Below are 14,242 nucleotides of genomic sequence, written 5' to 3'. Positions count from 1 at the left end.
TGGGGGGACTTAGAGATCACTTTATCTCTTGAAACTCTAAAAATAACCTGTACGATCTCTCACTTGTGTTGCTTTTTTGACCTACTTGGTTAATCAAAATTCAGCATCCTGTGGGTTGTCTCTATCTGCAGGAGAGATTGATGGTGGACTCAGATATCTTTGGTGCACTTCTGTTCGTTCATGTTTTGCAAATAAAGTCTTATTTCCTGACCGCAGAGTGCTTTGTGTAGGAAACTGTTCTTACTCACACTTCCAAATCCTCTTTCAGTGAGTTTTGTTAGATAGTTCATTAGATTTATTCTTGAACTATAGATTAAATATGGTTGTGCGTTCCAGATTTAATTTAATTATATGCTGTGTATCTGCTATAGAAGTTCTTAACAATTTGCTGAAGTTTGATGGTCACTGTGTTTGAACAGTTTGCAGGAAAGCAGAGCTTTAGGCCAGTCACTACTACTGATCACTATTTTGACCCAGTGTGCTCACAGAAAATTGCATCAAAACAGTCAAGAATCTTTTGCAAGCCTGTAAAATGAGAATGCCCAACTACGTCGCACAACAGCAGGCGCAAGTGCACAGGTTGCCATCTAGTATTATTTTGTTGAAAGCAGTAAACAAGAATGCCTGCAGCACTGAAACTATTGTCCGAGTCGCCAGGAATTGGCTGCAGAACAGAGAAAAGCCAGAACAAGTGGTCCGCCTTAACCCAGTAGGATTTGGCATCCCAAGACCTATAGGCATTTCCTGCAAATGATGGAGAGGGTATCCGTTGCAGGAACCGATGGCTCCAGACAATAGTGTTGACCTGACTTACTATCTTCTGTTTTTTATAGAGCTGACACCTGGCAGGGAGATATATTAGAGAAGGGATACTGAGTTTACCTGTTTGTCTAAGAAAATCTGTACAGTGGCCTGCAGACATCAATCATACCTAAGGCTGACAGCTGACCTTTCCAGACAGACGTTGTCTCCGCCTTGTTACCTGCATCGCTTTTGTGGTTGCTTCTTAACAGTCTGAGCTCCATGAGCTATTCCCATGTATTTTATGCCTTGCTGCTTGTGCGACGGTTTCTACATGCTGTGTGGCATATGACCATACAGTTGAAAGCATCACTATAGTGTTTCCTACGTTGTCCTGCAGAGCTCTTCTAAGAGTCCCAGCTCTCCGTCCCAGCTCTCTCTTCTGAAGAAGAGACATAACATGGGACACAGAACTGTGGGATGGCAGAAAGTAGTCTTCCTGTGCTCAAGGTCTGCCAAAAATGGGTAAAATAAAGAGCTACCAAAAGGGACAAGGTTGAGTCCCAGAGTCCACCATTCAGTAGGGCTTCCAGGCTTGGGGCGGACAGCTGGCAGGGGTCAGAGATGTTGGGACCTCAGGGACATTCAGCAGACACAGACTTGAGGGCACAGGCTGTTAACAGAACATGGGAGGGCTGCTATGATGCTCTTGCAAGTGTATATATCCTGCTGGAACCGGAGGCAGAATGAAAGAGAGCTCTTATGGACTCCTAAGCACTGAGCGCTCCCACCACGTGGGCTGTGAATGTATTTTTCCTGTGCAGTTCATACACTGCAGAACCAGGATTGTGAAAGAGGGTGGAAGAGCTCCAAGGCTGAATAATTTGAGAACTTCAAGCACATGCTGTCCAACAGGAAACTCCAAATCTGCACCCTGAAAAAAGTCTGGGGGAGGGAGAGGCTAAACCCATGAGTTTTTAGCTGGGACGATAGAAAAACCTAGTCAAAGGTGAACTTAAAAAGGGAAAGAAGCTGAACATCATAGCATAAAAACAATTCTCCTTCACCCTCTTCCTCAGTGGGGTCTTCCATGAGCAAAACCCACATGTGCAGGCTCTAGGGAATCCATGGGCATGACAGAGCAGCAGGGCCTTCTTTTTGCTGAATGGTGCCCCAGTGTTTTCAGAAGGAAAAGCCTGAATCTTTGGATGAAGTTGGAAGAGATCAGATGAAATGTACTAAAGATATGAAAGAAAAGAAATGAGGTGGAGTGTTGTGAAATGAAAAGCGAAGTGCCCCATGGGATTCTCTGCTAATTTTCAATAAAGTTTTGATTTGAGGTTTTGTGAGCTCTTCAGTTCACCTGGATTCGCAGGCGTGGGGGTGGAGATGCAGCCCTGCAAGTCCTGAAGTGACTGTACGCTCTGTACTTCCACGTCTTGAGATTACTGTTTTCTTCCAAATGCCAAAAGGCTGCCTGCCTGCCTGTGCTCTTTCAAAGCTTGTCTCTCCCCCGTGCAATCAAACAGAGTCTAGTCATCACTTTTTGAGTTATTTTTAACCTTTAGCAAGAACACTCCTAAATAAGTTTGAAACACGGTGTCACAGGAAATGGAATAAATGGGGCAGATTTAAAAAAAAAAAGTGCTGATATGGTTTTTCCCTCTAAATCTTTCTTAGGCTATATTTAAATACATAGTTCAATATGCAAACTATATATTTTAACCTGCGTTATTGCTATAGTTTCTGTTTATGTATTATAAGCTTTTGTTAAAAATACATCTAATTTTAGAGAGAGACAGCTTGCTTTGCAATGTTCAAATCAACTGATGGACTGGAACTCAGAGTCTTTGAAAGACGCTGGAATAGTTTTGTTCTTGGGAAAATGACATTTCTGGCTCAGCCTGTATAGACTTACACAGAACTACTGTGCTTAACGCAGGGGAGTTTGGCCGTGGCAGTAGGTAGCTGAGTTTGCTCTGTGCCTGACTGAGGGCTCTTGCGAACGCACTGGACTCGGAGGAGATGCCGACATCGCTTTTGCATCTTATAAGCACTTTGAACTCAGCCTGAGCTCAGGCTTTGTAGAAATATTGCACATTTTTATGGAGGGTACCTGGAGGTGCCTGAACCCTTTCCAAAAGGACTTTTCTAGCAAGAAAGCTGCCAAGCCATACTTTTTGTCTGATTTTAAAACAAAGGCAGATAGAAACCATACACTCTGCATTCTGGGAGGCTTGAGCACTGGTCACACCTGACATTTTCTCTTGAGAATACCAGCAATTTAACTTTAAACCTTCTTGCCTGACATTCATATTATCTTCCTTTCTAAAATTAACATAAAGATGTTTTTAGATGAATACTCAACAAACCTTCACAGTGCTGCACTGCAGGCAATGAACTGGAACTGAAGTCACATTTCAAGTATGGTGTATCACATAAATCCCAATTAAAAGGGTGAGAGGCAAAACCAATGTAAAAATGAATGGTTCACAAGCTTGTCCTGTATATGCAAAAATTCATATTATAATTTATAATTCATTCATTTATATTGTGATTTGTATTAGCTCCATGTTAATAGAAGTTTCTTTTCAAAACGTAGAAACAAATTTTAAAAGAAGAAAACTTTAAATTCATAACTATGTATGGGGATGCAATTAAAAGCAGATGTTATTTCAGATGAGATGATGCTACTGCTTACGCAATATAGTCCCATGGCTCACATGATTAATGTACAGGATTTCATGATTACCTCTGTATGTGTTTTAATCAGTGAAGTAAAAAAAGATGACCATAAATTATTTATTATTCCTGACTTTCATTTCCAGACTATTCCTCCATTAAGATGATTCAAAGTTCTCCAACTTTCATTTATCTTGCTGACCTCAAGTAGTAACTCAAGTCAGTCCGGTGACTCATTTTGGATAGCTGTTTCAGCATCTAACTGGGAAAACCAAGGTCAGTCAAGATACAGTATTTTGATTGCCTCTGTTACATGTTTGGACTTGTTATTTTTGCTGTATGTGCATACTAAATTAAAGTTTTGATATTGCAGCTTTATACATGGCATCTCATTCAAATCTATTAAAATACCAGACTAGTGTACTCTCTGGCTGTGGAAGCAGACCAGGGATGACAACATTTCTTCCATGTCTTTGATAAAGGAATTAATTGGTTTTGCTTTGGTATTTTTTTTTCACAGTTTTCACAAGGAAGAAATCAGCTTGCTTGGGAATTACATTATGTCACATGCAGAGCAAAAGCAACTGGTGTATTGCTCAGAACTGAACTGATAATGATTTTTTTCTAAATTCCTCCTGTTGAAGAAGTACATTTTTCATGCTCTGTGTGTGCTTGTTTAAGATGTATAAAGCTCTTGGCAGGGGATGGGGAGGACATCAGGGGTTTTATCACTTCCTGATATTTTTCATATTAAACAAAATTACTCCCTTCCCGCTTCATTTTTAAACAGGCTGCAGCGTGACCTGACTCCAAGTTCATTACTAGCCTGCAAGAAACACATGGGGGTTATTATTTTGATTTGTGTTTCTTACTGTATTTTGCTGTTTTGTTACTATCTCTACTGGAGCAATACAGAGTGTAATTGCTGCTCATACCAATAAGGGCATGGCCGCAGCTTCAGCTGCTATGGCTTATCAGCCTCTAAAAATCCTTTTTGACATGCATCGGCAAGCTTCAAAAAGAAAACCAGAAACAACTTAAAAATTCAGTACACACCTATTGCTCTTTATTTTTCATTCTGTTGTATATGGAGGAATTTCAGGGAAAAGCCTTTGTTCGAAAGGTTATCTGGTGGTGTTCAGAAATCCCTTTTGAGATAGGGAGCCTACCTATGTACTCATGAAGGAAAGCAGTTCACGACAGAGGCACAAGTGCTGTCCCACGACCTCTCTTCCACCTGCACGCTCCCTGGCACGCTTCTGCCTTGTGCCAGCCAGCACTCTGCTAGGAAATAGCTGCTCCGGTACAGGGACTTTTCCCAGTCAGAAGGGAAGCTGAGGACACCCTTTTGAGAAAAGCCTTTGGAGTTTAGTTCAGCTGCATGGAGAGAGACCTCAGACAACTTGTTCTCTGGCTCATTCATTTATTTTTGTTAAGATAACTGGGGATTGTCACGGTCCAGCTGGATCTCTCAAATTTACAGGACAACATGGTCTGTAAATTAAACTTTATTTTACGAACATTAGGAAAGAAAAGAAACAAATCGAACAAATGACCCCCATTCCCTTTTGTGCAGCCTAGTCTACCATGTGAATTCACTAATTCATCACTTAATTCATGATGTTTCTAACTCAGAAGTTCTCTAATTCATAACTCTCAGCTCGTAACTCATGCGCCTATGAGTAGAACAGTTACCTAGCTGATGGTGAGTGTGCTCATCCTTCCTCCTCCACGAAGGTGTGGACAACCCCTGTATCGCACCGGGAAGCACGAAAGCCTCAGCAGTCCAGCCACTGTTGGAACTGCTTCAAAAGCTTTTCTGGGCTAAGCTGATGTATTTATACCTTCCACCTTGGAAGTTTGGTCTATACAGCTTCCATGAGTTATTACTGAAGAAACTGCCAGACAATCGATATGCAAGGATGATGGCTGCAGGAAACAGCAAGCTGTAGGTGATAGTTGGCTGCGTAATGACCTTTAGCCCTTACTGGACACCGTGTCCTGCCTATGTGTTGCCCGTGCTTTGACCTAGTGGCACTGTTCCCAGCATATGTCAGGCCTTAGCGTGAGCTGTGCGTTAGCCAAAATCTGAGCAGGAGTTGAGTGAACAGTCACAGAGATGCAGGTCTATGGAGCAGTTTTCAGTTTTGTTGTGTAAGCTGTATTTTATGGCAGAAAAGATAAAGAGGCAGGGCAAGAACATGGCAAAAGATAAGAAATGCAGCTTCGAAGCCTGCAATACAATGCTTCTTCAGCTGGAAAAAGCTGTAACTCCAAAGTAGGGATGCAGAAAAGTTTTTGCATCTAAAAAGAATTTGTGCTGTGTGCTACACTGCTAACGTAGACCCACCCTCAAACTTCACCATTAATCATACCAGCATCTGCCCTGAGCAACATAAAGTGCAGTCTGCATCTCTCATTTACAGTAAGTTCATCCTTTGTAGCCTTCATAAAAGATGTGATGACCTTATTAGCCAGTCTAGGTGTGGCCAACTATTGGGCTATCAAGCAGAGATTTTTGCTCAGCTTCTCAGGGTGTGTATACACCTACCTGCTAGGAGGTGCAAATGCTCTCACCAATTAGATCCGGTATGTTGTAGGCAGTCTCTGTTTCTCTCACAAGGCTGAAGCAGGTTATGGGAAGGGCGAGCTGATGCATGTCCTGATGGAGGCATCTGCACTAAGGACCGAAGACGTGCCTGGGAGTGCCACTCAGCTGGCAAGTGGGGGACACCTCCAGGCCCCCTCGTTGAGGCAGAGATGCGGAGCATGAGGGGACAAGGAGCACTGAGCCACTTTCCCAATTCTGAAGCTGTAAGAGGACTAAAGAAATACCTGTAAGGGATGTAAATGTTGTGAGAATTTGGGAAATATTTAGGCACACTGGCAGTTTTTTAGGCAGCTAGTGAATTGCTCTCAAGTCGAATTCTATTCTTCAAATTAAAAATATGCAGAACTTGAAAACGGAGGAAGATGGTTTGGCAGCATCTTCTCTTTTTCCCCGCCACACATGAAAGAAGGAGATAAAATGGTATTCTTCAGCACATCCCTTTATTGTTATATGTTTTTCCAATTGCCTGGAAATGAAGGAGAGAAACATAGAGAGGTAGAGCCAACACCATCTCAAGAAACTTCAAAACAATCTTACCTGCTCATAATTTGATATACAGTGAAAATTACAGTTTCCAACTTCTAAGGGACATTAAAGTATTTCTAAGTTCCAAGTTTCTAAGTTACAAGTATATGGGATAATAAACTCCAAGGCATGAAAGAGTGAGGAAAATTATAAGGAGTGAAAGGAAAGGGTTGCATAAGGGATGGGATGATGACAGACACTTCAGGCACACATTTCAAGGTTTAGTCAAAACTAGTTGAGTACTGGCAACGTCACTGCATGATTCAAGTAGTACCTATTACAGCCTGGACAAAATCCCTCCCTGTTGAACAGCTGGATTTTATATTGTACAAAAATGATCTCATTTAATTAACTGAAAGTATTGTCTAATGTGGTTTGCTGTAATTCTGGAAGAAAATTCTAGATTAAAATGACTGTCATAGTTCATGTTTTAACGGAACTTTGACCTTATGTTCACTACTAGGCAAAGGAAGAGCTTTTGAATCTTTTTGAGCAGACCTTTGCTGTCCTCCTGGGTTCAGACTAAGTGATGCCATCCTTCACAGGACTTCTTGTAAAATTAAAGTAAGAAACCATTTGTATTTGAAGTTGGCTCAGCTGTTTATTCAAGATTGACCTACTCAAAATGAACGATGAACAACGAATCTGATCCGTAAGACAAAAGACTTCACAAAGAGTTTCACCTAATGAAACACAGTCTATTTAAAGACTTTGTGAAGTGAGCACATATGCAAAAATACTGGCTTGCTTAGCACTATGTATAAGAAAAATGCCCCAACGAGCCATCTTCAATAGGAAGCACCGTCAAGCATTGAAGAAGTCACAGCTATCTTGTTAAAATGGGTAAAATGCCAATTATATTTAAGACAGTTATTTATAAAAGCATATCTCCTGCTTACTAAATCAGGTCAATTTCCATCACTAATTGGGTTAGCTAACCACAAAGGCACATGCCTCACTTCCTCTTCAAGCATGTCCTTTGGTGGCTTCTAAGAAAGTTACAGCTTGCGTACTTCACAGCAATACTTTGAAACACTCCAGAATCATTAATGTTCCTTTTATAGCCATCACCTTCCTTCTGTTCTGCTTTCCCCCTCCTTACCTCAGTTATTTCCCCTTTTCTTTTTATCATCTTAAAATAAATTTCCCTTTTTTCATCTTTTATATGTTAAGCTGCTACTTTATAGCAGGGGTTTTTTTATGATACCTTTTTCTGTAACTTCTTTAAAAATTTTGTTGTTTCTATTTTCGTTTATTTCTCTTCTGTGTTTTATTTTTCTCCTCTAATAACACTATGCACACATAGCTTTTCTCCACTCATATCCTCAATTCCTTACTAGTTCAAATACTCCTTTTCCCCTCTTCCTTTTTACATCAGGTTTGGCTTCCCATTCTCCTTCTCTAATTTGTTTAATTCAGCCCCACTTGTTTTCATCATTATGAGAAATTAGGAACTTTGAAACTAAAATACCATAAAATATGCAGTGTTGATAGCTCATTTATGCAATACATTTGAGAAATACGGTGAGATGATGTCAAACGTTAAATGTCAAATTCCTGCTTTTATAGAAAATGGAAAATTCCACAATACAGTGTCCAGGACAGTCTTTTGAGATTTAGCAACCTACAACTCTGAAGATTTCAGCCTTACTGAACATGGTCCATGGCTTTGGAGCTGTAAGTGCTGAGCAGACAGAACAAGTCTGAAGAGCAATATGACCCTCCAGCCTAGGAAGAAAATTGGATATTCCCTGTATTTACTCTACTGCCCTGCAATGAAACTGGACACTACTACTGAGAGAGGGCAACAGGACTCTCCTTGGCTGTCCATGCCCATCCTGCAGCTGGTAAGCCGGGCAGCAGGAATCAATCTGCATGAGTACACAGGGGACTACACCTGGGCCAGACGGAAAGAATGGAGTGGAGAAAGAAGTACACGATGCATCTCGGAGAAGAGGTTGAGGGATGCGGCTGGGGACTGGGAGAACTGGGCCAGGCTGGACATGGAGCATAAGACTGAGAAGCAGACTAACTCATCTCTTAGATTAGGAGAAAGTGGTTGATATTCTGGTGAGCAGTTTGAAGGGATAACAGAAAATAGGTAAAGTGGGTGGGAAAGAGAACCTGATAAAGAGAATAAGTTTTTGAAAGAGGTGGAGATTGTCTAGACAGGGAGACTGGTATTAGCCACTTTTGTAGGAAGAAAGAAACAATGTGGGGGGAGTTTGACAGGAGATGGGTATACAGGGACTGGGAGACCAATAAGTAGGTGTAAGAACTACAGAAGAGGAAACTGGGAACTGGTGAGAATGCAGGAAGGGTGTGGTGGAGAAGTTGGTTGAAGGAGGAGGTCAGTGGAGAGACTGGGAATGACAGCCACTGGGCAGGAGCTCATGGACAGCTGTACTGTGGGAGCCTCCAGAGAGGGAAATGACGGGGAGACTGGAGGTGTCTGTTTTGGAGGAAGAAGAGGGAATGAGACTACGTATGAAAGGACACTATGACTGGGGTTAGAGGTCAAAGAAAATAGAGACTGTGACAAGGAACTCCAGGTGCCTCTCACAAGACTGAGAAAGTAGGCAAAAAGGTGGCAGATAAATCTCAGTATAGGTAGATGCAAGGTAATGCATGTAGATAAAAATAATCTAGCTCATGCCCACATGATTCTGAACACAGAACTGGCACTTACAGCTCAAGAAAGAAATCCTGGACTAATCATTGACAGTTCTCTGAAGGAATCACCTCAATGTGCAGTAGAAACCAGAAGACCTAGCTAAATGGATTGACAATAAGACAGAAAGCATCATTTTGCCAACATATAAAAACTTGGGGCACCTGTGCAGAGTATTGTTTGAACAATCGAGTATCATATGGTACCCTTAATTCAAGATATAGGTGATTAATGATGATGATTAATCATCATGATTAATGATGATTAAGGGGATAATGTAACTGTCCTGTGAAGGGAGACAAAAGGCTGAAACTTTTCAGTTTACAGAGAAGGTGGCTGGTGGGAGAGAGGAAAGATATCGTTGGCTTCCAAAACTTCAATGGCAACAAGTAAGATGAATGTAGAATTTTTATTTACTAAATCTTATGGTACTAGGATTAGAGGACTGTCATTGCATCTGGTACTTGGCTTAAAAAAAGGCAGTACTTTGCACAGTCAGTACTGACCTTCTGGAAATGGTTGACACAGGTGGTTGTGGAGGCAGCAGGTTCAAAAATGAATTAGACTAATCGTGTAGATACTCTTGGGGAAACACATCAATGTGCCCTCTAACTCCACAGTGGCATTGCCCCCTTGCCTGACTCATACCCCCAAGGCTGGATCTGCCTGCTGGACTCTCTTGGGGGTCATGGTCAGGATCCCCTCAGATGTGTTGAGGAGGCTTCTCCCATCAGAGAGGGCCTGAGCCTGTAATTTATGGTTGCCCCAAAGATGGGATTGCACTGCCTGCCAGGGTCTGGGGCAGTGGTCTCAGCTTAGGGTGGCAAGACTTGAGGAGGAAAGGTCAAGGAGCCGTCTGCCCTTGTGAGCAGCTTGCTCTCACTTTAGGGTGTCCCTTGTAGCCCCCTGCCCAAGGACCCTGCTTCCCCACCGCAGGTAGTTTCAGTTGAGTTAGCCTGCTCATGCTGATCCCATTACCTGGATAGTGCCACATAGGTGGAGGGGACACCTGGGTGTGAAGGGCCATTGGCAGTGGTGTGTCTGGGACCTTCTTTTGCCAGTCCTCCTGCCTGCATCAATGGAGAAGCCCAGAGGTGCCATGAAGCCCAGCAGAGGAAGGTGGGCAGGGGTGGTGGCACTCCACCCATGGGCAGGCACCCATTTACCATGGTGCTGGGAGTGGGGTGATCCCAGGAGAGGGGCAACATCCATGCGCTTTTCCCAAATGAGAGGCAGGAAGAAGGGAGGAGATAGGTAGGACGAGGGAGAGCAACTGCCAACAGCTCCCAGCAATTTTGGATGGAAGGTTATATGACAGGAACAGACCGTAGCTAGCGGCCAGATTTTCATGATGTCCCTTAATAGCATCTCCAACAGCCATTGCTGGAGACAGAGTGCTGGACCAGATGGGACATTTTGGTATGGTTCAGTTGGGCATTGCTATCATTCTCAGATTATTATCAAGATTAAAATTATCAAGATTGAAAAATGAATGATTTTAAATTATTTGTTGCTTAAAGTTGCTTATGCAGTCCCAACTTTTTTTCCTTTTACAGGAGTTACAATTATTTTGTCATATACTATTGTACCTTCTAGGAAGTCTTTGGCTCTATTGGCAATAAAGAAGGTGCTCTCTTTTAATGATCATGTAGTCAGGACATTTTTTTCTCCCTGGTAATTCAGTGAGCATCCCCATGCCTTATTTCTTGTCTTCTATCAAGCCCAGCTCAGAAAATATTTGTTTCTACAAGGATTTCTTTTTGGTGCTCACCATTTTTTTCCCAGCACTGACTTTGCAGTCAAGTTCTTTTAAAATAGTAAGTTCATGCTATAAATTCAGTCAGGACAAGACTGTGTGCTGAATGCAATTTTTGCTCTTTATAGCTGCTGACAACACTGACAAAGCAAAGAAGGGCACACCATAAATCTGCTGGTAAAACTTACATATTTCAGGGATCTTAGTGTCAAAAGACTTATCAACTGAACAATAAAAAATAGGAAAGGCCAAGCAAAGGTGAGATGCATGAAACTCAGGGACTACAGGTGGTTTCCATCTCTTCAGAATGAGGGATGCTCAAGAAGTATGACTTTAGGAATGAAAAGGAGCATCTGCCCATGTGTCCCAGCTGCTATTCCTCACGTGGGTCACATTCATATTGCATATGTGGACCCAGAGTTGAGCATACATGTGAACTAACACGTGTCTATTGTAGACAACCAGGGAATTAGTAGCCTGTTTGACCCAGACTGACAAATATTATCAAATATCTGAAAATGTGGAACAAAAAATATTGATAAAATTAAATCACTTCCTCAATAGAAAACAAACTTGCAACATCTGCAAGCGCTGATGCTACTTTTATTCTTTGTCACTATTACAGTTCTTCCTTTATTGAGTGTTACGGGGAGAGGCAGGAAGCCTGGCAAACCACAGAAGTATAAGCACAGTGTGCTGGTACCTTTTGAGTAATGTTCCAGTTGCAGTGTAAGCTGCTGTAGTGCTGCACTGATTGCTACTATGCCCTATATGTGATGTAGTAGACATTATTGCCTTTGTGTAACTCCACTTGTGGCTGAAAAACTCTTGAATGAGAAATTCAAAGAGTGCTCTAGTGACCTCTGCAAAATTACTCTTACACTTACAGTGAGGAGCTGTTTGCCCTGTTGTGCTAAGTTTTGGCTGGGATAAAGTTAATTTTCTTCATAGTAGATTGTATGGGGCTCTGTTTTGGATTTGTGACCAAAACAGCATTGATGATAACACAGGGATGTTTTCGTTACTGCTGAGCAGTGCTCACATAGAGCCAAGGGCTTTTCTGCTTCTCCCCCCACCCCACCAGCGAGCAGGCTGGGGGGGCACAAGGAGTTGGGAGGGGACACAGCCGGGACAGCTGATATTCCATACTGTATGATGTCATGCTCAATATATAAAGCTGGGGGAAGAAGAAGGAAGGGGGGGATATTTGGAGTGATGGCGTTTGTCTTCCCAAGCCACCGTTAGGCGTGCTGGAGCCCTACTGTCCTGAACACCTGCCTGCCCATGGGAAGTGCTGAATGAATTCCTTGTTCTGCTTTGCTTGTGTGCACGGTTTTTACTTTACCCATGAAACTGTCTTTATCCCAACCCACGAGTTTTCTCACTTTTACCCTTCTGCTTCTCTCCCCCATCCCACCAGGAATGAGTGAGCAAGCAGCTCTGTAGGGCTTAGTTGCCAGCTGGGGTTAAACCATGACACCTGTAGTCTGCTTTTTTCCTAAGTTTTCAAAAAATATTTTTAATCAATGAACCAGTATTTTTAATCTAATCAATCTCCTTTGAAAATCATTATTATTGAACAAAATTAGTGGCGACTTCAACATTGCACCAAGTGTAGGTTCCCAACAGCACTGTGGGAGGCTCCTTCAACTACTTGCATTACCAGAATAAAACAACTGGTTTTTAAGGAACAGAATTGTTGTCTAGCTTACTTCAGTGCAGGCTTTCCTAAGAATGTTTTCCAAAGACTGCTTTTCAAGCAGTCATTGCAATCAAAACATATGGAAAAAACCATCAACTTTTCATATGCAACTGATATGTTGGCCAGTTTTATTTTAAGTTGTTATAACTGGTTGCCATTAGACTTCACAAGGGGAGTTCCAAAAGCAATAGTAATTAACAGGTAGTATCTTGGATGGAGTTGATAAAAACACCATAAGTTTCTGGGTGAGCTCTTTTTAATATTGTTAAAATTATCCCTTTGGACAGAGATTTTCTATGATCCATAGTCATCTAAGTTTGTTTTTAAAAAAGGAAAGTCACTCAAATCTATTCAGAAATTTGGAAAACAAGGTTAAAGAAGAAAAACACTGTGTCTACACTCTTTAAAGCCAGGAACAGGAACACAGTCTTTGTCAGGGATGAGTAGCTTGCATTTCTAGGAAGCTCTATGTGGATTTGGCAAATTTATAAATCATTGCATACTTCATCTCACACATGCTCATATTTGCTAAGAGTTACCAGCTAAGGCCTTTGAATAGTTTTCTTTTAGGATGTTTTGTCTGATTTCTGTCTATGCTCCGGGAGCTTGGTTTCCGTGCCATGGGAGAGGAAGCGCTACATTATCACAACATCCTCTTCATAAGTCATTGATGCCGTTCCTTTCCAGAAAACCCAGAAAATTCTAGGTCCTAACTGCTGTAGATACCAGTGCAAGGAAGATGAGGAAACAGCCTGCAACTGCTCCATCCAAGGCCAGCTGCGGCCACAGGCTAATTTCTCCCACATATTAGGGTGCCTCTGAAAGCTGTAGCTCCTTTGGAGCAGTCTATCAATGCCACTAGATGATTCTACTTTGCTTACACTTTTTCTTTCCCCTTCTATACTCCAGCTTTTCTAATGACTGGATCTCTGAGGTGAACAGCTGGGATGCACAGCAAAGGTCACGGGGCAGTCCAGGGGAGGAACCTACCGGGCACAGAATCCCCTGGAAGGGCAGGAGACCTCCTCCAAGTGGGGCACAGCCTGCCAACCATGCTCCTTCCCCTTCCTGCCAGGTGTGTTTGAGCATTGATAAGCAACTTCACCCAGTAGGTGTCAGATCTGTAATGTTTTCAGTAAACTGAAACATGTCCTTGAAAAGCTGCTCTTGAAGAAAGCAAAACAAGCTTTCAGAAGTTTCTGCTAAGTGAAACAACAAGGGCAAATACTAGTTTTGTAACTTGTTGGACCTGTGCACTTAACTTTCTAAAAATAGAGACAAGGTGTGTTCTACAATGAGATTTATGTCAGAGACAGTTTATCTAAAGTACAGATTTGGCTTCTTTCCTTCAGCTCTGCCCTTTCCCTTGTATCCTTTGCCTATTTGCTCCTTCTCCCAAGTACCCCATCACTCTGAAACTGTTCCCTGCAATGCTGCTGAGCAACACAGCACAAACACTACACAAAGGAAGGGTGGAGAAATAAGGAGAGGACTTACTGTTGAATCATGTGAACAAAAATTATTGTTTCCAGCTTGCCTGCATGTAATGTGAAT

The 14,242-nt window shown here is 42.1% G+C and overlaps 1 protein-coding gene across 1 annotated transcript in view; it reads left to right on the top strand.

Moving 5' to 3' along the window:
• IL1R2 (interleukin 1 receptor type 2) overlaps positions 1 to 3,671 on the top strand; it is a 37,767-nt gene extending 34,096 nt beyond the window's left edge. The window contains exon 10 of the mRNA XM_075057693.1: positions 3,570 to 3,671. Coding sequence (XP_074913794.1) covers positions 3,570 to 3,590 — 21 coding nt within the window. The 3' untranslated portion in view covers positions 3,591 to 3,671. The remainder of the gene's footprint in view (positions 1 to 3,569) is intronic.
• Positions 3,672 to 14,242: the final 10,571 nt, after the last annotated feature.

The sequence above is a fragment of the Buteo buteo genome, chromosome 25 (genome assembly GCF_964188355.1).
Source record: "Buteo buteo chromosome 25, bButBut1.hap1.1, whole genome shotgun sequence".
Classification (NCBI taxonomy): domain Eukaryota; kingdom Metazoa; phylum Chordata; class Aves; order Accipitriformes; family Accipitridae; genus Buteo; species Buteo buteo.
Note: the sequence above shows the minus strand (reverse complement) of the source record. Positions and strands in the feature narration are given on the sequence as shown.